Here is a 25,094-nt window from a genome sequence, read left to right on the forward strand (position 1 = left end):
TTGGCTTAAAAAAAGCTTGCACACTAGACATGGACGTACAAGTGCAGCTATTGGAGAAGCGGCACCATTCTAAGCACTCGACGCGCAGAGTAGGTGCTCATAAAATTGCTATGCCATCGATGGCTCGCTGTTGCGGATCGCAGCCACGGAAACGTGCATTGATTTGCTGTAATTGATTCTAACCAGGGATGGGCACACTCGAATGATTTTGTAACGATCGAAACGTATCTAAAATGTCAGCGCTTAGGACAAGCGACGAACGGCCTGACATATCGTATTCCGCGATGATCGAGTATCGACAGTCGTTTGTATTTTATATTCATACGTGTCATCGAATATTAAATACACCTGTGATTTATATTCGAGGCATCGTCGAACGCTGAATACATTATTTTGTGTTCGGTATTCGATTAGAAACGAATATTTCCATTCAGTTTCACCGAATAGAAAAGTATATCAGATCTTGTGTACACGGATTAATTAATCGTTTATATATCACATTCCGTACTTTCTGATTTTCATATAAAATCGGCGTACAATCGAAGGATCGAGCTATAGTTTCTCCCTGTTTTCTTAATTACGTCAGCTTTACCGACCGCGAAGTAACAATTTTCGACGTAACATCATTACGTAATATCGGTTTTCCGTGATTCCGCTATGAAATTTAATTAAAAGTTTGATAATGCCATGGTACCGTCAATGTTTCGAAACACCAACGCAAGTAGAAATAATGAGTAATAGGCAGCCATGTTTGCCAAGTCGTATTCAATCGCACGCGTACCCCGCGAATTTTCACTATCGATTTTTTCGCAAACAAAGGCTCGTATCAGAAATCGTTACCGAACATTTTCGATTCATTTTTGCACAAGGAATCTCTCCCGTGGCCGGCCGTATCGCTCGCTGTTGCACACCCTATACAAAGAGCTGAACGCAACGCATGTTCCTGAAACTTTTTTTGGAATTGAGAGCTGCGAGGGGGCTATCAAGAATAGCTAGATTTATTTCACGTTTTTTTTTTCAAAGTATTGTTCGCGCCGATGAAAACAATTCGGAAACCGATCGATAAACGTAAATGTTATCCGTGTTTCGAACCATTGAGCTTTCGTTATTAACGTGTATATAATTTAACGAAACGAAAGATTAATTTATAAGATAAATTTATTCTATAAGTTAATTCAAAATAATTCCACTTATTCTTGATTATTTTCACGCGCATACAATCGATAAACAGGAAAATCGTCGATAGCCTTCGACGAACGAAGAGGTCTGTAGCAGCGATTTGAATTCAAGTTGGAGTGCAAAGACTCGAGCCCGAACATAAGTAGCCGCCGGTTGTCTTTTGTTTTAGTTGGTTTCCCGTATGTTTACCCGAGTTTCGGCTTTGCATGGCACGTTGCATCATTCCGCTCCGACTTCGCCGTGTTCCTCACGTCCGCTGAGCAGAACGGCATCGCTCTGCGACGGTAGCTCCGGTTACGAATCGACCAGGAGTCACCTAGGGCCTCACTATAGCGATTACAACATGCCTAGGAATAACTCACCTGTGCCTAGATACAATAGCTTGAAGCCACGTCAGAGGAAGCACAAACGCTCGCAGTTCTACTCGCTAAGGCTCTGTAGCAGGCACGAGAACGCTCACAGGAAGTATCAGCTTTACACTATACCGATATACAGGTGTCCTCACAAAAACGGCAGCACAAGCACGTTAAACACTATCGTCAGGTCGAACACGCCGTCTCTGACGACGCACGAGTCGACCGAACGCGAGTCGAATCGCTCGATTTCAGCTGCATCGACGACCACTCCACCGGTCCCAGCGCCACGGAAATGCAAGAAAACGGATCCCTCGAAACACACTTATCAGAACGTCCCTCCTCCCGTTTTTCCATCGAAAAACGCTTCGCTGCCTAAGACTAAGGTTTGTCGACTACTCGTGTCCTTTCGTAGTAAGTACCCGCATTCGATGCTCGAGGACGTTGCTGCTGCCTCGAAAAAACTCCTCGTTTCTTGCTGGAACGCGAGTTGATCGGGATTGATCGCGGTTAAGCGATCCATCGTCGAGATCGCCCTCATCCGCGTGCTCGCCTTTTCGACCCGGTTTTTACGCGGTGTCGCGAAAAGAAGCGGGAACGATGGTGTTTCGAGTCTATGTTTGGGATCGATGTTCGAAAGACAAATTCGTACAAGAGCATCGAGTATACAAGATTCTCTTATTATCGACTTTAGAAAACTCGTCAATTTTTTCAACGCTTTCTGAGTCCGTTGAAATTCTTTCGGTTAACGTACTCATCCAGACGCAATCAAATACAATGTTTAGCGAAATTCCGAGAAGAGCTCGATTAATTAATCCCCGGTCGTATAAAGTATTTCAAGGGGAAGAGTAATATATTGCCGTGGCGGTGATGAGATCACAACAGCAACGAACGTCGAGCATACAGAATAAATCCCATCCTTTAAGCACCCATTTAATAATTAGCATTGCACCTACTGCATGAGTACGATTTACGTGTCCGCCATAGATATAAAACAACAGCTTCGAGAAAATAGGAGGTAGAGTTGCTGGAATCCGAGTTATAATCGGAAATCATATTTTCCCTGCTAAGCTGGATCTGGCCGTCCGTGTAGCGATCGTCCTTGTGTATGTCGGCCGCGAATCAAGTAAGTCGCCTCCTCACACAGACACCAAACACGTACACCCGCTTAACGGTGAGCTTCTCAACCCTATCATAAAGGAGGTAAAATATTATTTCGAGGCCGTTAGAGGGTTTTTCGGGACCAGCCATGGTCCATTTCGTGTAAGCTATCCGAAGCTACCACTGTCTCGGAGAGTTTGAAACAAGACGTGCCAACCGATTCACGGTGCGAAGCTCGAATCGTAGCTTTCGATCTCAAACGGTATTTTATATTGTTCAGGAGTTGGCGAGGCACTTACGAATTGAAGGGTCCGCTTTTGCTCCCTCAAGAGCCCCATTTCTTTCGAGCACTCACACTGCATAGTCGTAATCCATGTGGTAGTAGTCTACATTGTCGGTTGAATACAAAGCACATCTTATGCGTCTCGAACTCTTTAATTTTTCTTACGTATATCTACGCCAATAGTTAGTATTGTTCTCTCAGTTTATCTCGATACGTCTCGTTCACCGTCTTCGATATGCGGTAACTTCGTAGATGTAACGGATTCAGCTAATAATGAAAATGCGTGCGAGTAAAGGTATCGCCGTAACGCGACGGCCAATCGAACTGCCTCGGCAACTCCTGAGCAACGACCTATACAAGGTTTCTCCGCGCGAAACGCGAGATAAACGAAGACGATCGCAACGACGATCGTTTACCCAATGCGAGACAACATTTTACCTCCTTCTCGTGGAGTACTCGTAACGTGACTAACACGATCCTTCCCACCCTGGCTGGATTTCCAAACGACTAACCATGCCTGTTGCAGACCGACAGCCTATACAACTACAAAGAACACTATCAGCAGCAGCACCGGCAGGAAATGCAGCAGTACAGCTACCCGTTACCGAGCAACAGTTCGAGCCAACTAACACTGCCACTAACGCGCAGCCTCTACCATTCCTCGATAGTTAGCCCCTTGCAGACCTCCTTCGTTCACGCTAACAATCGTTCGTCCACCCTGACGCATCACGAGACCGTCAATCACCTGTCCGCGGTGCATCCGGACGAGGAGCAACAGAACTACACGAACCACGACGCGAGGCAACAGCGTCGCCACGCGAGTCGTGGGAACGAGCGTGGCCAAAAGTACAGGAAGCACAAACGCGGCGATCGCAAGCAGAAACAAAGGCGGGCGGACGCGAGGAGATCGGAGGCGTACACCGCGCCCGCCTGCGAGACCAGCTTCCACCAGGTGCAGGAGCTCGGTATACCCGAGACGTACAAAATCTCTTATCCCCATTACTACGAGGACGACATCGCGGAGTGTCCTACCGACTATCACAGATCGAATCCGAATTCACGGCCGCAGATCTGGGAGCGACAGACGTACCGTTGCCCAGCCGAGAGCACGCATTACGCGGACCCTGGGGACGCGAAGAACCGCAACAAGCCGAAGAGAGTGTTGACGAATCTCGGTGACGGACGTTCGCCGTCCGCGCCGACGATAATGCAGTACGCCGAGCTCCACTTTCGGGACGTCGGTCAGGAGATCGATGTCTAAAAAGGTTAGTGGTCAGCTACAAGAGGTTCGCACGGTGGTCCGTAAATTATCGCTGTCCGCGGGGGTGTCGAGGAGGTCGGCTTTCCGGAATGTGTTCCGGTGAAACGTTTGTAAAACTGTATCATTTGCGAACCGGTGGTGGGTCTGTTTTAGACTGGCATGCATCGGGAACTTGGGATCGTGCTCGAATCTGTTCGGTGAGAAGCGTACGCTTAGAGGGTTTCTCGTAGGAAACTTCCCGATTTAGAATTACCCAGGTTGACTTTTCGTAGTCCAGATTTTCTGATTTTAGGACAATTCTGTCGAGTCTCGCTCGATATAGGACAGCAAAGGGTTAATTAATCCTTTCAGCCCTGAATTACTTTTTTTTTCTCGTACTAACGTAATTTAATTTTTGGGGCAAGGAAAGAACAAAAAACAAGCCTAATAGTGCACAAATAAGGACGTTCGCCCTAAACGATAGTGTCAGTAATTTTTTAGTTTTGTGTCCTCAATTGTGGACGCCAGGTCTGAAAGGGTTAACGATCTTTACCCGCGCGTTCACCAGGTCGTTCCGGGTACCCTGTCAAAGAATTGAACAAAGTTTGCAGCAAGCTCCGGTAACACCAGGATCCGTCGAACGGATAAAAAGATCAATACGTTTGTAGGTCCACGGACGCGAGTTGGTCATTTGGGAGCACTTTTTGCGAAGATAAACAGACACAGATTCTTATAACTCGGAAACAAGATCGAACAGAGTGTACTTTCACGTAAACTTATGGCTTTGTTTTTAACCATCGCTGTACATTTTACATGCCTTCGTTTCTCGTGTTTGTAAGAAATGGTATTCAGATGTGATGTAAACACAATTTTATCATGGAATTATGTTTAAATTATTCATAGACTTTTCCTGTCGGAACTCGTATCGAAACTGTCTCCTTCGCTGAAGTAAGCGTGTTGGATATAAATCGGAGTGTCGGGAAGTAGTCGACGCTGAATCGAGGTCGTAAGACATATAAAATTGTTGTAACGAGAATATAATCGTTTATTGCTAAATTCGTACCAGCTTCTCTGATATCCGCTGTGGCTAATAATTTTAACCGTGAATAATTTCTGATAAAGATCTCCGCAAAACAAGCCGAATTTCAAAACCAGTCGGCCTGGTCATGACCTCCTCGATATTATTTAAATATGCAAGTATTTATGGACGACTGTGCGGATGTTCAAGGAAATGTCACGATCAGATTCTACTCTACGATTCGAGTATCGTCCCAAATTCGAAACAATTAATCGTATAAAAATTATTTAATTTTACTTAAAATTTGTTTAACTTGTCTCACGTTGAAGTTACAACACGATCACAGGTAGGAAACCGTCGAGCAATTTCTCCTTTTATATCATTTCATTGTCGAGCGCTTGATTTTGTCTTGTTTACTGAAGCGACACTTTTACCTGATTGCATTTACGTTCGTTTGCATTTCTTGTTTGCTTTATTTTCAACAGCGTTTCAAACTAACGTTCCAGCCTGCATTTTTTTTTTGTCCTTTTTATTTAAGTTGTACTTTTCAAAACGACAACCGACCGATCGTCTATTTATTTTTGCTCCCGTCGATCGTCGCATCGTTGGTAAGTATTCTAATTGAAACCAGTTACCGAAAAATCGACGTGTCGCGTTCGATCGAAATAGCTACAGAGTAAAAAAATACCGTTGCATCGAATAGAAGCATCGCTATCGTGAATAATTTTAAACAATTTCTACCAGAATTTACTCTACAGGTATGCGATTAAATACTTCACATTAGCGCAGCGAAATAAAATTGATGGAATTTCCAAAATTCAACTCTATAAATTATTTATGTTTTCCCCGTGAAATATGTACAAGTTTCCACGATAAATTTACGAAAATCGAGCAGTGAATGAAAATCAACGAACTCGAAATGAGTTTCAGGGCACCGTTGAAATTATAATTTATCCAAGACCAAGCTTCAAGCTGCAACGAAAATTATACAGCGTTGCAATGGACCGAATATGTAGAATTAATATTAATAGATAAATTGGTGTAAATAGAAAATCGATAACACATATTGCTGTTGTACATACCAATTGTATCTAAATGTTTGTTCGTAGGAGGGTCCGCAGACAAAGAGCGATACGTACATTTACTAGGACACTTTGGCGTCCGACATGCCTTGTAGGTACAATGCATTCTATGAATTACGTCATATTGCTTGGAAATTTGTGTCAGTATTGTAATCACTCCGATCAACTTTTCAGTTTTTTTCAAGGAAAAAAACACTTTCAAAAGAACCCTGTTTTGCGGGCTCTGAAAAATACTGAAAGATGGGCAAAATCTTTATCAAAATAAAAACCACCAAATGTGGTATCTCTTCGAATAACAACTAACGTCTTCGATTTTTTATTCGAACAAGTTTTTGTATCCAGATGATGCCCATCTCTGCTGCGAAGCATGCAAAACGGACGAAAACGTTCTATCGTCGCACAGAGTATAATAAAAATGACGCGAGGCGCGGACTGCAACGATACACGATGTTGTATTTCTGTCGAAACGGTTTCATTTTCATCGATGCACCCCGATGCACGAAGGAAACATACACACTGTAGCTTTGGCAACAAGCGATTATATAAATTTCATTTTGGAATGGCTCGATGCGACAGTTGTGAAGTATCGGTAATGAACAAAGCAGTGTTTCGCGTTGCCACCCGCGGTAACGAACGACGTACGTGTGATTGGCCATTAAAATTCTACCGTGAATAACACAGTTTATACGGTGAACAATAAAGTTGTCCAACTCCTGCGCTCGTCGCGTCCATGAAACTTTCGAACGAGATGGTCAGAAACGCGTTGATTTATCGTGAACCGTCCTTTCGCGATCGCCCCACCGATATTTAATCGTGGATGCCAAAGTTTAAATTGTTACCGCAACACCTCCGCGAACGAGAAACGTGCAATCGGACATCCTGCTTCCAAGCAGTGGAAAGTATCGATATCGTATCGGGAACGATCGATGAGTTACGAAGTTTTATATTCTATTAAAGAATGTTTGAATACCACTCTCGGTGCATTTAGGTTCAAATTTCGATGTTTCGTTCAGTATTCCAAACAGTGCTTGGAATTTTTCGATTTTCGTCTTGTCCTCGTTCTTTATTGGCGTGCAACTCGCAAATAAAATAGACCCGGCCCTATAAAGGATAGTATTTATACGTAGCAGTTTGAGATAGAACTACCGCAGATTACACTTTTAATTGGTGGCTTAAACTGGCCCGAATGCACGAAAAAGGAGAACATATAATCGATGCATTAACAAGGAGAATAGATTTCTTTAATTCTTTAATTAATAGCGCGGCCGTAACGTTTGCAAAAAATCCACTGAGCCCTGTTATGCATCGATTGTATCCTTGTTTGTGGCTTTGCGTTTTGTGGGCGTCGTTATGCATTGAGAGGGGCATAAAAAAAAAGACAGTAAAGGGACGACAGTGATAAAAGTTATTACACCATCGAGGAACAAATCTGACTTCTGGAAACGAAATGCTACGAAACGTTAATCCGTAGCGAGAGACTCTGATTGAACTGGTAGAAAAGAAAATAGTGAAAATTAATAATAAAAGAAAAGAAAAATAGTGAAAATTCATTAATTACTTTAACGAATTTGATAATTATGAACAGATGTTTTAAACCAACGAGCTTTTCGTTTGTTCTTGTAATTTATCATTGTTGGAACTAATTAGAGGGTTGTATAACCAAATGAATTTGATGGTCGAAAAAAGGACTATTATATGTATGTATTTGGGCAACATTGCAATGCTACGCCAGGATCTTCATCGGGGCCCTGGGAAGGATTCAGAACATAGGAATATACATATATCGTTAAATAATGAAACATGATATTCATTTATGAACGAACCCATATTTGCTGATAATTATCAGCATCATAAATAACTAGAATATTGAAATGTTCATAAATTCCTGATGGGGTAATTGCAATGTTGCCGAAATGTATCTTTCGCTCGAGAATCTCTGATAACATAGCTGCTTCAGATGCTAGAATATTTATTAAAGTATCGATTAGATGGTGAGTTGCTAGTCTCCCGAGTAAAATATTTTAATATCCCTCCCTAGGTCGAAGATTAAAAAACGTTTCTGAGACATCGTTCGAGTGAAAAATAATATTTGCCAGTAGTAAACGCGCATCACCCGGTTTAGCAAATATTGTCATTTCGAAACAAGGAACTGGTACCTATGGACAATTAAACGATGTTCCATTGGTGTATTACAGATACGTCGATGGAATTCTCACGGTAATACCGAACGACCAGATTCAACACACCCAACACACATTTAATTAAATTCACTATCGCAGATAATTCACACCAGAAAGGGGGAATAACAATCCTATTAATTTGGGAGACGTGCCAATTATCAACAATAATAACGATATAGTCACATATTTGTTCGGTAAATTCGCTGCATCGGAAAGGTTCGTTAATTTCCGCTCCAACCATTTTGTACACATGTATAGATTTTATTTTTTCTTTGCATACACCCTCCCGCAGAACCATCGCAGCTCGCCGATGGATGACTGTAACGACAAAGGCCTAGAGAAATAAAATACGTTTTCTGTTCAATTCGAACAGCTGAAATCTACGCGTTGCGTCTTTTACGAAGCGTATCGCATCTCCGCTTCGACGATTCCTTGGCTGTTGGATTAAACATAAATTACGTTCGTCGAAGACTCGGTTCGCGCTAAATATTGCACGTCGAATCGCATCAACGCCAGCACGCTTTGTGTGTATTTGATGTAGACTAAGGTGTTCGTTATCATGTTTTGTTTACGCAGCCCTTCAAGCCGGAATTTTCGGATCTCGACTACGCCGACGTGGACTACCGATCATACGGGCCGATCAACTACAAAGCTGCCAGCATCGCGCTCCTTCAGAAGCAGCAGGCTCAGAAGCTGCAGCAGCAGCAGCTTCAGGAGCGACGACCCCAGATGTACGGTGTCTCCGACGAGAACGAAGAACTCCTGTAACCCTACCCAATTATCTCGTTTCTTTTTTTATTTAACGCGAACTCATCCAAGTTACCCTGTGGCCATATACTCTTACCAAGTGTACAAGAACTGTCGTTAACAATTACTTACAGTAAGCTTCCCCTGCAAGCTTTAATCGTTGGTTGTACCTTACTTTTAACTAGGACGCCTCGACAAATTTCGCTGCGATCGAGTTATATGGTTTTTCGATCATTATTTTTTTTTTTTTGTATTGCGAGTCAGCGGAGTTTTGTAACGTAAAGGTCCAATCGTGCGGTGATATCTCTCTGGTTTATAGTACGATCTATATTACATTCTTCTCGAGGCACCGATCGACCAGCTGGAAGCCATTGCAAGGTGTCACGGCATCGTTCGACGATTATTCGCAGCGAGATTGTCGACACGCATACCTCGAAGCCAAAGAAATATTCATTTCAGTTGTACATCGAGAGACTTGCACCAAGGAAGAGACTCTTTAGCGTTTTCTTCGGGACTTATCGAACCAGTAGCAGCGAAAACGTTATTTTTCCTCGAATTCTACTCCTAAAGGCTCTTTCAATCTGAAACGTGAACAAATGAGTCCAAGGGTCTTGTTGCTTTGGCGTTCCGAGCAATCCATCGTATTTGTGAATTTTTTAAAGGGAAAGTGTAAGCGGGATCATCCCGAAATTTGGCACGCGTTCCCGTCGATTATTGAACAAGGTTTCAGAATTTTTATGGCCGGAAAGTCGACATACAGCGGCGTCTGTTTGCTTTCGCGCGCTCAACGTGATAAGAGAAACATGACTTCGCGGCGCCCGCTCCGAGAAATGCCCTCGAGTCAGAAATTGAATTTGCTGTATAATCTGTATGAAATTCGGATACCGAGCCTATGTCTTCGAAGGACAAACATGCATCGGCGGAATAACACTGCTCAAAAGAATAGTCTCGATGTTACAATCGTTTCTCGACTGCTCTGGACGCGACGACATTTTATCGATGCTGCGAATCTTTCGCCGCAATTTTACAACCGTAGACGTAAAGGAGAAGTCCTTTGCGTCCGACCTCCTTTCTGCAAGTTTCTTTCGAATTAATACTCTAACCGATAAGGGTCCGTGCGATCGATTTCACGTCGATATTCGTGGCACGAAGGGCGGAAGCTAGATAGTTGGTAAAAACCATTTTTGGAGTCGTGGGTTCCACAAGCCACGGTGCGTCTGTAAATTTATACATAAATTCATATAAAATTATAAACTAATTGTACGTTTATAAACTATTGCCATGTGTTCTGGGATCAAATTGCCTAATTAAAGCGGCTCGTGGGGGCGATGATCGATAAACGTTATATATAGTATCTTGTTACATGTTAACCCGAAGATGATACATATCGCAGCTACTGTCGAGCTCTCGTGCGTGTTTCTATCATCGTGTACAGGTAATTGTCAAGAGGTCCGACTAATTAGCATAATGCCCCACCTCCTCTCACCCATGCCCTTTTTGTAAAACAAATTTTCTCCTGAATCCATTTGTAAGTTTGTACATTATACGAAAGAACGCGAGAAAACGTTCGCAGAGAGCGACGAATTCTAACGTCGTTGTTTTAATAGGAGAAATAAAAGTAACGCGTTCCGCGACTTCCGACGCCAGAGATGGGCAAAATTTGATTCGAATAATAGATGACGGATAAACACGCAAATATAATTTCATTTTGTAAATTCGTTTCATAGAACGGTGATCAATGTCCCTTGTTCGAAATATTTAACGAAACACTTATTTTACCCATCTCTGTCCAATACTGACGATTCACTCGTAACGTTCGTGTAACAATGTTGTTCCAAGCTGCCACATAGGGTCGTTTGCGGTAACGTGTGACACTAAAGCGGAAAGAGCCAGACAGTCAAAGATTCGGCGGTTCAACAGCGAATCGATGCCAAGTACCGTAAAAAAGTACCTTTTCCAAGGAGCCAAGTCGCCAAAGGTTCGCTGGATTTCGAAGAGAAATAGGATTCTTCGAGCTCTTCTTGCGGATCGCTCAGACTTCGTTGCGTGAAACCAACGTTTCGTTTATTCAATATTAGCGTCAATTTTTTATTTCTACAGCCGTGTCTTCCAAATCGGGGCTACCTTGAAAAATCTGGAGAACTTTTCATTGCTTAAATTTGTTCGATTTTTCGATTCACAATGCATTAATCGCGGTACCAATGGTGTCATTAATATTGCTCGTTTTTCGCTTGTATATACATCTCCGACTGCTGAAATGAAAATAAATTATTATCGGAATATTCGAGGGGTAATTCTGATTTATTGTCATACAAATCAAAATGAACGATCTATCGATGTTCTCGCAAGGCCAGAAAATGGTCCCAAAGTTTCCCGTTGATATGAAATAATAAATTGGAACCTCAAAAATTGAATCGTCACGAATAAGAAAATTATTGGACATTAACGCGTTTTTACTTGCGCGTTTGGTATATCTTAGCGAACGAACGCTGCATAAATATTAAGGATTCGAGGCGAGAGATTCTTCTGGAAGGAAACTTCCAGCATCGTTGATTAGATGAAGAGAGTTATTTGTTCTCGCAGTCGATTTTAAAGTGGTACCTTCCCCGAGAGAAGCGAATGTCGTTAACGTTGAACGTTGTACAACTGTCCGCTCGTGCTGTATAGAAGAAAAAGAGAAAAAAATTCCTTGTCGAGAAATTTCCCAACTCTTTGAAGAATTACTCGCTGTTGCTTCGCGATTTACCAAATCCAATTAAACGCGTTTCGTCTAGACAGGCGAAAGTTGACTCGTCATAGCGCGCCAGGAAAATATCTCAACTACGATAAATGGCTCAATTATCGAACCTCCTTTCGTCAGACATCGACTCGAACTTTACAGCGTGAAACAACAGCACGCTCTTTAATTGCAATTTCTATTATTTTAACCCTCTGCACTCCGAATTATATTTCAGTTTCGTTATCAGCAGCTCCCAACTAAAAAGGAAGCCAATTTAAATAAATAAAAGAAGAAACAAATTCACTTGAATGCCGGTTTTATTTTCACTTTTGTTGTATTTTGTAGTTTTCAAATGTATGATGTCTCTCGAAACAATTTCCTTCCTATTGATTTGGACACGAAAGAATGTCGGGTGGGACTGGACAAAAGAGCTCCTGAAATAAAAACTGATGTCGTGTCACACTCGACATAGGAGTGCGACGAGTTAACGAACGCTGACTCTCTGGGAACTCGTGAATCCTCTGAAAATGTTGAGATATCGTATCTGTAATGAAAATGGCGAAATATATTGTTATCGTTGTTGAAGGCCGTAAGCACATTACCAAGTGTTGATGCACGTCCGTTGTACAAAGTTATCGTACCAGAGTCGCGAGAGAGTTCCATCGTAGTTTCCACGCACACGTCGAACCGTGCCAAATAATATTATCGAAACGTATCGAGGGTTAAACTTGCCGAGACGATAAATATGAAACGACAATTTAGTCAGTCTCGACCAAGCTCTTTGCTACAGCATTTCAATTGTTGTTCAAAATTCGATCGACAATGTGACACGCGTTGCCGTATCTCGTTCTATGCTCCTCTCGTTATTCTTCGAATCATTGGAAGTCTTTCGCTCAGCCAACAAATAAACAGAAATTTTTACCAATGTCCGAACACTTGTTAGCAAATTTCAACGCGTGAAACACGTGTTACGTCTTCGATTATCGTTACAGTTTCATTGAAAGTCTTTCCAACCGTGCGATTCACCCGCAAGTTTAATCGATTCTTTCAGTTCCACGAAACGTTTCAACCCTGGGACAAGAAGATAAATCGAATCGAATATCGCTGAGTGTGCCAGCGTATGATAACCGACCGCGGTGTATGTCGTGCGTATTTTCGCGTGTTGAACGCAAACACGAGTGTATAAAAAGAAATAATAACGATTTTCCACGTGTTTCTACATACATTCGGAGTGTTACCCTGTGAACTGTTGCTCGGTGAATTGAATAGTTTGTAATACGTACTGTATACATACATTAACACGTTAAATATCGATTGTATCGAATTACGGTCCCAAAGCGTTACATAGTACTATTTAAACAATAAAGAAAAAAAAAAGATTGTATACAATACGACCCGAGTAATCGTTAGACTATGTGTATAGATATATTAAAGGAGACACCTTAATATTAATCCGTACGAACTTGTTCTTTCGACTTCGTAACGATAGCGATCCGTCGTTTGTAATATATTTTCGGGGGCTTGTTTCGAGGACAGATGATTTGAAGATTAAACTGAGACTCGGTATGTGTATAAAATAAATAATTCTCGCTAACGAAACGAGCGACATTGCGTGTAAGGTGAAGTATCCGCGTACGCGGTGTGGTAAACTACCAAAATATCGTACTAAACCGTTTTTTAATTAATTGTATTATATTTTGGTGGTCGATGAAGGAGACCAGACACGATGTTCAAAGTTAACAGTGTACAGTTCTTTTGTAAAATACAAGATGAAACACTTCGTGACTTCCAAAGGGATTACCAATCATTTCTTAACCCCTTCGGACCTGAACTTTTTTCCCTTTATTTTTTATAGTCCTCTTTGGTGTTTTAATTGTTCATCAAAGTTCAACGTATTTATTATATTCAGAATTATTAACTGTAGTATAGTAAAACAATCTTGAAGCACCGAAAAGGACCGTAAACGGTGATGGTCGAAAAGTCTTTTTATTAAACTGCTTGAGAGGACATTGTTCGTTAACTATTTTCGCTATCGATGCATACATTCGTGGATACGTAACGTTTAATATTACGAGAGAATAATTTACGATAGAAATATTTACGATAAAAGGCAATGTACGCCAGATCCGAAGGAGTTAGAATGGAAAGTGAAAGAATGGAGTCTCTAATGTTGAATTAACTCATTTGTCAAACAATTGATCTAATCCCGAATGACAGGCTTCTTAGCGTGACATGTCGTCAATAAACGTGCGTAGAATTGATGATTATAAAGTCAGACGAGAACTACATCCTTGTTGATTCGTGATTATGATTTTCCGAGAAGGCTCTATTCGCTCGTGGGGACGAAATTTTGGTATCGCGCCATACGCGGATGTCACATATTTTTACAATGAAGAAAAAAAAAAACGTTTCGTGTACACCGTTCTTCAGTCAGTCGTACATTTCCCGACGTTTTTTACTGTTAACTTTAAAGTTAAACGCATTCGAGAATGTCGCGGAGTTTATGGAGTGAATTGTGTCGGAGATGTTTAATTTTGTAATAGATTTATAAACTTATGTAACTCAAGGAGCCTCAGATTTGCATTGTCTTCATTGTTAAAGTGTAATATCTAATAAACTTCTGTTATATTCATTGTACGATCATTTCTTCACTTTTATTTTACAAGAGATATCGACGTCGGACGTTTCTAATACACTTTTCGAGACGTTCGACCACAAATTCGATGATATCGCTGATCGTACCTGGTTTTCAGTCCTCGTGAATGAAGTTCATGGTCGTCGAAGACTCAAGATAACTTGTAAAACACAAAACGAGACGTAATACATCTTTCGATGATAAAATTCTCAATCAATGTTCGATAACGTATCAGAGATCTCTCTATAGTCGTTTGCTTACATAAGATTAACTGGCAATCGTGGCACAACTAATGGACACTTTTTAATTAAAGAATTTAATTTTTAACGCAACCTTATATTCGATGAAAGGATCAATTTCAAGCATACAGTATCGAAAATTTCAGCAAGAATAAGTTTAGGAAAAGATAAATGTAATCGTGACATTTGTCAAGTGCCGAAGATGTCTCAGATCTAAGAATGGAAACGTTTAAACCAAATTAATGCCTGTTTTCAAGATTGCGATTTGAGATTGCGATTTTGTCATATAAGTGTTATCATTTTCCTTAAGCACCCTGTACTTCCCAGTGATCAGAGATTGCTACATAGACGCACTTCCAAGTCTGCAACTTGGCGCCAGTGACTTTCTCATAACAACAGCCTCGTGTCACGAGACGCAGCGAGATTAGTATGCACGCGTTGGCTAATTGTTTACCTCTAGGCTAAGCTACCTGAAAGACAATTGCGCGTTACGACTTCACAGGGCCCGAAACAAAAGTAAAATTTAAGAGAGCCATAAAAAGAAAATATTTTAATCAACGTTTTCATGGAAGTAGATTCTCCTCCCGAGATTGTCATTTATGACGTTATTAAACAAAGTATTTTTCTCTTTGCTTACTCTATATTTATAAGGTATACTAATAAAAGTAAAACTAACAAGAGAAAGGCCAGACTCCATACGTTTATTTTGCCTGATAATCGAGATGATATTCTAGTAACTCAGTTTTCACATTTTACATGACCAATGGACGTTACAGTGATACATGAATAGTAGAAAACAATCTCAAAAGTGAACCTAAGAGTCAGAATGTAAAGCGGAGAGGTACAGAATTCTGACTGACCCCCAAATATCGATTTCTCGCATGTGTATTTGGAACCTCACTCTTGAACAAGGTATACTCCAAACTCATTGAATATTTTAAAGAATAATTTAAAAGCGATTCGTGACGGAAAGGAAATCGGGGATTCCTCGTTACTTTGCAAACATCAACATATCGATAGTTGACAGTCGATCGAAACGGAAAAACAAGAAACGAAAGGATCAATTACCTTCGATGGCGTCTCATGCCTCGGGACGCGATAAATCTACCGATAAGAGCAAGTGTATAATACCGATGGTAACCGAGCGTAAATGCTTGGCGCAAATAAGACGATCTTATTTAATCACGAATACAGATAAAACAAAAAGAAATAGCATCGTGGAAGACGCAGTTCCTACAAAGTCGAGGTGGAGCCTAGCACGCGCGAGACCGTCAGTTAGAACTTACGTTGACTCGTTTCATCGATCGAGGAGGAGTGATCGTCGATCGAACGGACCTTGAAGACAAGCAAAATTTTCATCTAGATAAACAATTACGCGAAACGAACTTCAAACTCGTTATTAGTTCGATAAAAATTAAAACAAACATTATAAAATAAAAGCTAGTTACTTTCCACGTGAGATGAAGAAAAACTAACAATTAGAAGATAAAGAGAAAAATTTGAATTTTGAGTGGAAAATTATGGTAAATCGATCGAAGCAAAGAAAATAATCAAAACTTCGCCTTGCTAGCGACGATATAATATTCATTCGCAAACGAAATCAATCGCTAAATACGTCGAATGAAGATCAAAAGAGCATCGTCTTTTCTTCGAACAGCAACGAGTCGAAGTTTTACCAAACTTTGCATCCAAAGGACAAGACGAACAAAGGCGGAATAATTAAGGAAGAATTGTCCACGTGTTTAAAATTTGATTAAAATTTTCCGCGAGCGTTCCCTTCTCCGCCGGAGCGATAATTGCAAGTTGAGGTGGACATCTCGAGACTAGAAAATGACGGAGGACAGAGATCTGAAGGAAGTAATGTGCACGAGTTATCCTGCGACGATAGTAAACGGCAAGCAAAAGGATGATCGCGACGCGTTGGATATTAAAGTGTACAAAAGGAGATGGCTGATGCTGGGCTTGTTCATTTTGTATACGGCAACGACCGCCTTTCAATGGATACAATACTCTATAATCACCAACATAGTATCCAGGTATTGGCTGTTTATTTTCGCGAACTGATTTTTTGGATAAATTAATTTTCCGATGAAAAGTACCGAACGTAGGAGTTCGTTCGATGTTTGCATATTTTAACACGATGTTTACGAGATTGGGGAATCGCAGTTTCTCAGTCTGAACGTATTGTTTAGGTACTATAACGTCTCCTCGTTAGCTGTCGACATGACGTCGATGGCATTTATGGGTTACTACGTAATATTCGCAATTCCTGCGACGTACGTAATAGATCGCTGGGGACTCAGGTGGAGTAACATTATTGGTTGCGGCATTGGTTGCCTTGGTTCGTGGATAAAAGTTCTATCCGTCAGTCCAGATAGATTTTACGTTACCTTCATCGGACAGTCTCTGGTCGCTATTATACAGGTTAGATAATGCTACATTCATTCTACATTGACCCTTTGAGTGCCAAGGAGTGATATATCGCTGTTCGAAGCAGTAAGTGCTGTGAATTAATAATAATTAATAAAGAAAAAGTAACTGAAAAGATTCGTTTTAACAGACATTAACTTATGTTTATTTACAAACAAAATTCAAGTTCAAGTTTTTGTGAAAATATTTTCTTTATATTCTTTGCTTAAAATTGTCTGTCATTTCTCGGTTATGTACGCAAATTTCCTCTGACACTCAATGGGTTAATATAATTATTTTCTATGAACGATAAGCGATAACGTAACTTATATTCTGTGTGATGCATCTTCCTATTCTGCAGGATATCAAAATCGATATCCTACCTTTCGATTCGATTCTTAAATATGATTCCAGAAAATCTCCAGTAGTATCGTGCCATTTGTGTCAGACCGTTGGTACGATAAATTAGCCCGACACCTGATGCGACGTACTGCGTTAAAAAAAAAAACAGTTACCTTCACGTTTGCAATTCGTGTATACAAAAAAATATCGACAAAAACGTTTATGTCGATCGCTCCATTGAATACATACAGAGCGCAACAAGAAATATTATTGTTATCTTTTGCACGTCCAAATATTGACATTAGCGCGGTGTGTTAATAACAAAAATTCGAGTAAATTCGCAAATACGGCGAAAACGAGTTCACGAAAAGGTGTCGTAAATTAATCCCAATGCGAGGCGGTATTACAAGTCTAGTCGAACGTTGTGTATCCGAAATAAATATAGCATCTCTCAGAAAGATTTATACGTGCACGTTTACCGACTGCATTTCAAGCTTAACAAAATCTGTACGGCTTCTGATTACAAAATTAGCATTCAGCTTAAATTATTCACGTGGTCTCGCATTTGTTTTCTCTCATGTACGTTTTATTTACAATGAATCTATTCTGTGCCAGTCTCTAGTTCTAATTCTGCCTGGACGACTCGCGGCGCAATGGTTCCACTCCAACGAAGTCTCCACCGCCACGTCTTTAAGCCTTTTCGGCAATCAGTTAGGGATAGCGTTAAGTTTCTTGTGCACGCCGATGATCGTCAAAAACCACGAGAATCTTGACGATATTTCCGATAACTTGGCGCACCTCTTCTGGGGCGTAGCTATCATCATCTCCATTGCATTTTTGCTAATTATACTACGTAAGTTTTCCTTGGGAAACAAAATCATTTTTTTTTTGTTCCAACTTGATTTACAATAGCAAAAGACTTGACGCGACTTTTACGAAACGTCGATTATTCCAGAAAAAGTTCAAAGAACTTTTGACCAATCCGGTCTTGATTGAAATACGATGTTTGATATTTTTGTTCTGGCGAAACGACAGCTACTTGCGATCCTCGTTATAAACTCTGGACCTCGTAACAGACCATCACCGGGACTTCATTTGCGCGATTAAATTTCGACTTGTCTACGTCGAATTCATCTCTTTTTACTGTGATATCACATCAAGAATATTCACCGTACTGCACAAAAACGAAACTGTCTAAAATACTAACGAAACTCGGTGGCTCAAAAAACAGATAACTAGACTACCAGGTTCCGTTCGTATTGCCGTTGTCTGAAATGTATTTCGAGAAAAATCAATTCAGCTAAATGTGACAACCTGTCAACAACAATAAAGCACTTCAAATGACGTGACAAGTCTTCTGCGATCGACCAAAAATTTTCTATTTTTGTATCTATCGCACAGTCAAGCAACGAGCTGTTTAGCGTTAATACTGTCGATTTGCACAGTGTTCGAAGACGATCCGAAGTTGCCACCAAGCACCACGCGAGCTCTACAGAAAATTAACCAGAAGGAGGAGAGCTTCATCGAACCGATGAAAAGACTGTTCAAGAACAAATATTATTTATCGCTTTGCAACACTTACGGCTTGAACGTCGGTGTACTGAACGCCGTGGCGACGTTATTGAACCAAATATATCTGGCGCATTTCGAGGTGAGCCCAAGAGGCACGAGGTCCTCTTCAAATTCTTCGAAATACTTTGAAACTCTGGAGAACGTAATTTAATTATAGAGAAACGTGTGGAATATCGATCGAATAAAAATAGAGATCTAATTGGGGAACATGATTTTTACAGAATGGCGAAGAAGACGCTGGTAGAATCGGTCTGGCCATGATCATCATGGGCTTGTTAGGTTCTGTCAGTTTTGGAATTATTCTCGATAAAACGCACAAATACAAGTAAGATTATATTAACTAAGTTGATTCGTTCTCAAATATTCCAGTAGAGTCGCGTAATAATAGATGATACTGTGAAAATGTCAAGTGCCACTTAAAACGGCACATATATCATCGAAGTTCCCATGGTTTTCGTTATTTATTCATCTTTTTAATGACTTCGTTTCCGTATCGCTAATTTTTCATAACAAACTTTCATAACAAACTTGGACGTGCATAATTCTAGAGAAACGACGGTGATCGTCTACTTCCTCTCGCTGCTTGGCCAGATTTTCTTCGCCGTGTTCACTTGCCTCGAAATGAAATGGATGGTGTACCTGTCGGCCATTTTCCTTGGGTACTGTATAAAATACGTATAAAACACTATATACGTGGAACTCGATTCGTTCTTATATAAACGTTAAGTTATATAGCGGTAGTTTCGAGTGCGAACGCCATCCGACGTAAAATCACTCACTCTGTTCGCGTTGTCTGTCATTTTTCGACATTCGCTGTCGCTCGACGCTTTCCTCCGAATCAGAATGAATTCTTCTCGTGTCTAAAGTAAAATTCTTTTCCGTAGGTACTTCATGGCGGGCTATGTAGCGTTAGGCTATGAAATATGCGCGGAGTACACGTATCCAGAGTCGGAAGGACTCGCGGCGGGTATACTGAACGTGACTAATAACGTTTACGGCATCGTCTTAGTTTTGATATTTGGCAAATTATTGGAAACACACGGGGACATACCGGTTCACATAGGACTATGCGTGGTGCTACTCGTTGGTTTGATCATGACCGTGATGACGAAAGACGTGCAAAGACGTCAGGATGCCAAAAAGGGTGCCGAGTACAAGGTAGTAAATCAGAGTGACAAGAAGAGCGGAGCTAATTAACTGCACGCCGATCGAGTGTACTTGTGCCAAACATTGCGGATTCCATAGCTGACGTTGTATAAAATACTTAACTATTGTGATATTTTAAACGTATAGCATTTTACACATTTTTACGTACGAAAGCGCTGGTCTGCCTATATTTAAACGTGTCGACAACTGTAAGCGGAATATGCGAGCAGGGAAGGAAAAAGAGGACATAAATTATTATTCAAAATCTCCGTTTATAAATCAAATCGACTTTTTGGTTAATTCCCAATACTTCCCATCCAACACGCCAAACTGGCAATCAAAAATATAAAAAATTACGACAACCTGTTCAAATTGTTTTGTCAAATGTAACGGGAAAATTCTCCACGTGAAAAAATGAAATTTAATCTTCGCGATATGACACTTGCATTGTGTCCAAAAATAATAAACGACCGTCGATAAAGCCGAACACACAATTTAAAATGATTTTTCAAAATACCATCGAACAATCGCGCGAAGGCTGGTTCCAAGCCCGTAAATTCAAAAGAGTGATCGATTCAGCATGAAATGACTGATAATTAAATAGTACCGTTATTACCAAAATACTCCAAGAATATTGTTTCTTAACTCGAAACGAATGCAGCCAAACGAGTATGGTTTTAATATATATCAGAAAGTTTTTATACAATCGAAATTACACGTTTAACACCGAGATGAGCCTAAATATTATATGATACATTTAAAATGTGCTCTGGCCTCGAATTTTATCTTCGAATTGATTTATTACGATGACAAGGAATATTTACTTTTAACGATATTATAGCTATGATATTTCAACAATATCAGCAAATTTTTTCTTACGATTCCGTTCAGTATTTCGACGACGTATCTGGGAAACTTTCATCTTCTCCGAGAGGAGGCTCCGTTTACCAAGAAAAAAGTTTCGTTTGAAAAGTTGGGCGCAGCACGTTCGTCGATATGTGAGGAACAAAGCAATGAGTTTGAGAAACAGGCCGGGGGGAGGGGGAAAGGTGGACTTTTATCGACAAGGAATACTCGTCCTTGTTTTTGGTAAAAGGCACAGGACCGAGAGTGTAGTGCGCGCTGCGTCTGACACGTGACATGACGTGTGCACCACTTGTTACTCGACCAGAATGCTTGATATACTCGATCATAGAACAAAAGTACCCAATGCGGTCCGTCGTACAGGGTGTCCTACGATTCGCGATACGGTCAGCTGATAACGAATAAATCCGAAACGTAGAAGACAATTTTCTTCCAAGAATAGCAATACGAAAATCGGAAATCAGCCAGGTAAGTATTCCAGCACTCGGCTGGGATTTGTAATGGTTCTGATCGGGTCTCGTGTTTGTAAACGTTGCACGAGATCAAAGTCTGCGTTTCGTGGCCTCTACTATCTAATCATCGACGCGAACTATCAACGTCTGTCGAGCGATATATCAAATCTTCGGCAACAGGTAAAAATATCTCGCGTTGAATAACCTGAGATCGTCTCTTCTGCGATCCAACTAATTACATTTCAATCTTACTTTTCGATCTGTATATTTTGCCTTCTTCGTAACAAGCGCAATTGAAAAATTACTGAATTATCCCGTGCAGCTTCACAGTTCAATTGTTCACGTTTAAACCAATCATGTCGATGCGTTTAAGCTTAAGAGCGAGCATAAGTGGTACAGGATCGTTGCGTGAAGTTAACGCTCGGTCACGTGCACGCGTACGTGAGGAATTTTCAAAAGCGATTTCCTCGATGGCCACAGCCACGGGGTGGTAAAATTTCATTCCGCATATTCGATTATTCCTTCGCGGGGAACCATCGTTCGTCTGGTAGTACTAGATCTCGCTGGACACCCTGTATTTTACGCTTTCGATCAACCCAGCACTCGTATCTGTCGGATGCAGAACGTTACGTGGATTCCATCTGGACGCTCAGACGAGACATTATTCACCCTTCATCTATTTTTACCGTAGCCCGCGGCCGAAGAATTATCGAAACCGTGAAAAAAAAGGGGCTGCGCTATATTCCGCGCCAATGGTACAATCGTAATCGCGCGACGGCCGGAAGTGCCTCCATTTTCGAAACGATACCGAGCTTTGTTCCTGTTTCCTGATTACTCAGAGGAATACACAAATAAGGGTATGGTATCGTTTTCACGGATATGCAGATGTCTCGATAAACGTAAGATGCACGAAATATTTCCTGACACATTTGAAGGGCTTGAAATGTTCGTCGAACCACCTGCATCGTTAACGTGTACGTGCAAATTTTCTGAGAACTATTGTCAGAATTAATGCTTAATATTGCAAAGATATATACATATATATATGTACAGTCAATCCCATAAATATTCGTACCCTCTATGTCTATTGAAAAAGTTTGACTAAATTAAATTATAATTTTGATATTACCAAATGAATTGTACACTATAAATATGTATATGAACAAACTTATAGATGTATATATTTATATATATATATCAACATATTTACGCAAACATACACTTGGAAACATCAAACCTACCATTGAATTTAAACAAATTTCTCCAATAGACATAGAAAAAATTAATTTCTTTCTTTGAAATGACAAAATTTGGTCTTCAATATTAATCGACGGTAATTTGTCTCCAACTTCGCTGCCATAGGATTGCGTACGCCAGCTGTCCGCGCGTTAATTGCACAGACACAGGGCTGTCCGTCGGGTTGTCACCGACCTGAGAATCGAACAGGGACAAACCGAACGACAGGTGGATGAAAATTAAACGCTGTTATTTCCTGCTCGTTCGCCTTTGTACAGGATGGGAGCGAGTAAATCTCTTTCAGAACGTCCCAGGCTACTTCTTAGCAGGCTGCAGCCGATGTCAAACACATCCGTTGAAAAAGATATTGATCTATTGACAGCACAAATACGTTCGGTTGGGACGCGAGGCTGGGCTCCCGTACCTGTCGAGATTGCGATTATCACAAAGAGACTTATGGATTATCGATAACGGGTGAGAATGAAAAGCGGAGACGACAGGGCCACCACAAATGGACTCGAGTGGACCCCATGGGTAGGAAGAATCGATAAATTCTATTTAATTCATTCGAGCGTTGGCTCGTAGACGAAGATAAATCAGGGGGAATTTTGTACAAATAACCGTCGCTTGTTTCGCGATGTTTACGTAACGAAATTCACAGATTAGTTTAAAATTTAGCCACCAGCAGGGTCGGGAACATCTTCTTGTCTGAGACAGAGACAAAAGAAATGACAAGGAGGTGCCTAACCCGATCACACGACCGATCGAGACGGTAGACGTCCAGACGTATGATTCACCAGAAAGTTGACCCAATCTGTCGATGTTGTGCAGGATTCACCGCGGGCGTCAGGGAGCCGGCAACATCTAAACGATCCGCAGACAGAATCCAGATCGGAGTCGGCCGAGCTTCACTGTCAATCCGGTAATTAGCTTGCATGCCACGTTTTTGGACCGCGGCGTATCGAATTCGTACGCGTAAGAGCGCAGACGTGTGCCGATCTTGCGAATTCATAACGCATCACGTATACGCGACACGTTCCACGGCTGACGTAAGCCGTGACAAATTTATGTACTACAATACAACGGGTGCTTTCGCCCCGTGGGTTCTTCAGACCGTCATAGACGGGAAGGAAATTACCCATCGTCGGGATGATGGTACTTTGTGCCCCGCGGTGAAATTTCCAGTGAACCCGTTGTTTGTAACTTATACGTCCCCCCAGCCAATTCGCTGGCAATTGATGGCCAAAGAACGCTGCCTTCTGAAAATTTATCAACGTCGAAACTTCGCGATTGTAGCGACGGGAATATCTTTGGGGCCCGTTTAGGCACTGACAACGTTCAGGCGCCTCTCCGTGGATCCGTTGCGATAAAAATGCGGTTGCCCCATGAAAATCCTCATGAATTTTTGTGAAAAAGATCGGTATTAAAAGATCGTCAATAGGTACCGAAACAGCTGAGTTCACACGAAAAGGGGAACTGTAGGGAAACTTCGTAAGTTTAAATAAAACTAATTAAATTTCGTTCTTGTTTCTCAAATGTACTACCTCGGTGGAAGAAACCTGCGTGTTTTGTTTAGCGATATATTCAACGAATCTGAACGCAACGTCATTCGTACTATTTTTAATTGCACGTAAATTGAAAGTTTTTCGAAAGAGTTCGAAATAAGTAGCGGTTACGGTGCAAGCGATCTGCGATGTCACGCGACGTTATACGACATCGCACGGCTGGCGTTTTGTTTCAGCGGCCAACGAACGATTAAATGCGATGTTGTATTCAATGGCAGTAACACGTAACAAATTTCCGTCATCTATCTGCAGTATAGATATCACTGAGGAATTTCATTCATCGGAAAGTGATTCGAGCGTCGACATGCATATACACTTAAAAACCTGGGGAAACGACCTTTCTTACTTTTGTCTTCGTAATAAAATAAATCGTATCTCTGAGAGTACCTGTGTATAATTATATATTAAACGACTTCCGGTTACATCGCGCGACCATTTCGCTTCCATTGTAACTGCGCGAATTAGCTTCAATGCGTTTATCCCTATCGGGCGAAATCGCTTGCACTGTAATTGCAAGCTCGCCTATAATTAAAAGTAGCGTGAGCGTGAATGTCTGGACTCTCATTTCCATCGGTACAACGTAGCCAATCTCGCGACAGTACAAGCAGACGGGGTAACGTTAAAGGAATACTGAGAACCGTCGAGCAGAATTTGTGGCCATCGCGATTTTTCGTGACCGATCGATGACCATTCTGGACACGTAATATAGGTCTATAGTAGTTACGAAACGGT

The 25,094-nt window shown here is 41.1% G+C and overlaps 2 protein-coding genes across 6 annotated transcripts in view; both read left to right on the forward strand.

Moving 5' to 3' along the window:
- Nucleotides 1-25,094, forward strand: part of LOC128878088 (hemicentin-1) — a 253,712-nt gene that overhangs the window by 225,632 nt on the left and 2,986 nt on the right. For 2 of the 5 annotated variants that reach the window (XM_054125956.1, XM_054125957.1), the window contains 3 exons: nt 1,349-1,918; nt 3,443-4,181; nt 9,013-9,151. The exons of 1 other annotated variant lie outside the window; for it this stretch is intronic. In XM_054125956.1, the coding sequence (XP_053981931.1) occupies nt 1,349-1,918; nt 3,443-4,177 (1,305 nt within the window). In that variant the 3' untranslated portion in view covers nt 4,178-4,181; nt 9,013-9,151. Of the gene's footprint in view, nt 1-1,348; nt 1,919-3,442; nt 4,182-9,012; nt 9,152-25,094 lie in introns of those variants that run through there. 2 more of the 5 variants (XM_054125959.1, XM_054125961.1) reach the window with 1 other exon arrangement.
- On the forward strand, nt 15,998-20,924 carry LOC128878093 (feline leukemia virus subgroup C receptor-related protein 2-like). The gene is made up of 7 exons (XM_054125973.1): nt 15,998-16,812; nt 16,969-17,200; nt 18,143-18,380; nt 18,973-19,178; nt 19,321-19,424; nt 19,648-19,758; nt 19,984-20,924. Exons 1-7 carry the CDS (start codon nt 16,607-16,609, stop codon nt 20,294-20,296), a joined length of 1,410 nt encoding a protein of 469 aa, XP_053981948.1. The 5' UTR covers nt 15,998-16,606; the 3' UTR covers nt 20,297-20,924.

This window comes from Hylaeus volcanicus, chromosome 6 (assembly GCF_026283585.1).
Source record: "Hylaeus volcanicus isolate JK05 chromosome 6, UHH_iyHylVolc1.0_haploid, whole genome shotgun sequence".
NCBI lineage: Eukaryota > Metazoa > Arthropoda > Insecta > Hymenoptera > Colletidae > Hylaeus > Hylaeus volcanicus.

Bases quoted from the DNA above. Each gene is read 5' to 3' on its own strand.
- LOC128878093 (XM_054125973.1), top strand. From the start codon at position 16,607: ATGACGGAGGACAGAGATCTGAAGGAAGTAATGTGCACGAGTTATCCT. The intron at 18,381-18,972 runs GTAAGTTTTCCT...CGATTTGCACAG, and splicing joins ATTTTTGCTAATTATACTAC to TGTTCGAAGACGATCCGAAG. The intron at 19,759-19,983 runs GTACTGTATAAA...TCTTTTCCGTAG, and splicing joins CTGTCGGCCATTTTCCTTGG to GTACTTCATGGCGGGCTATG.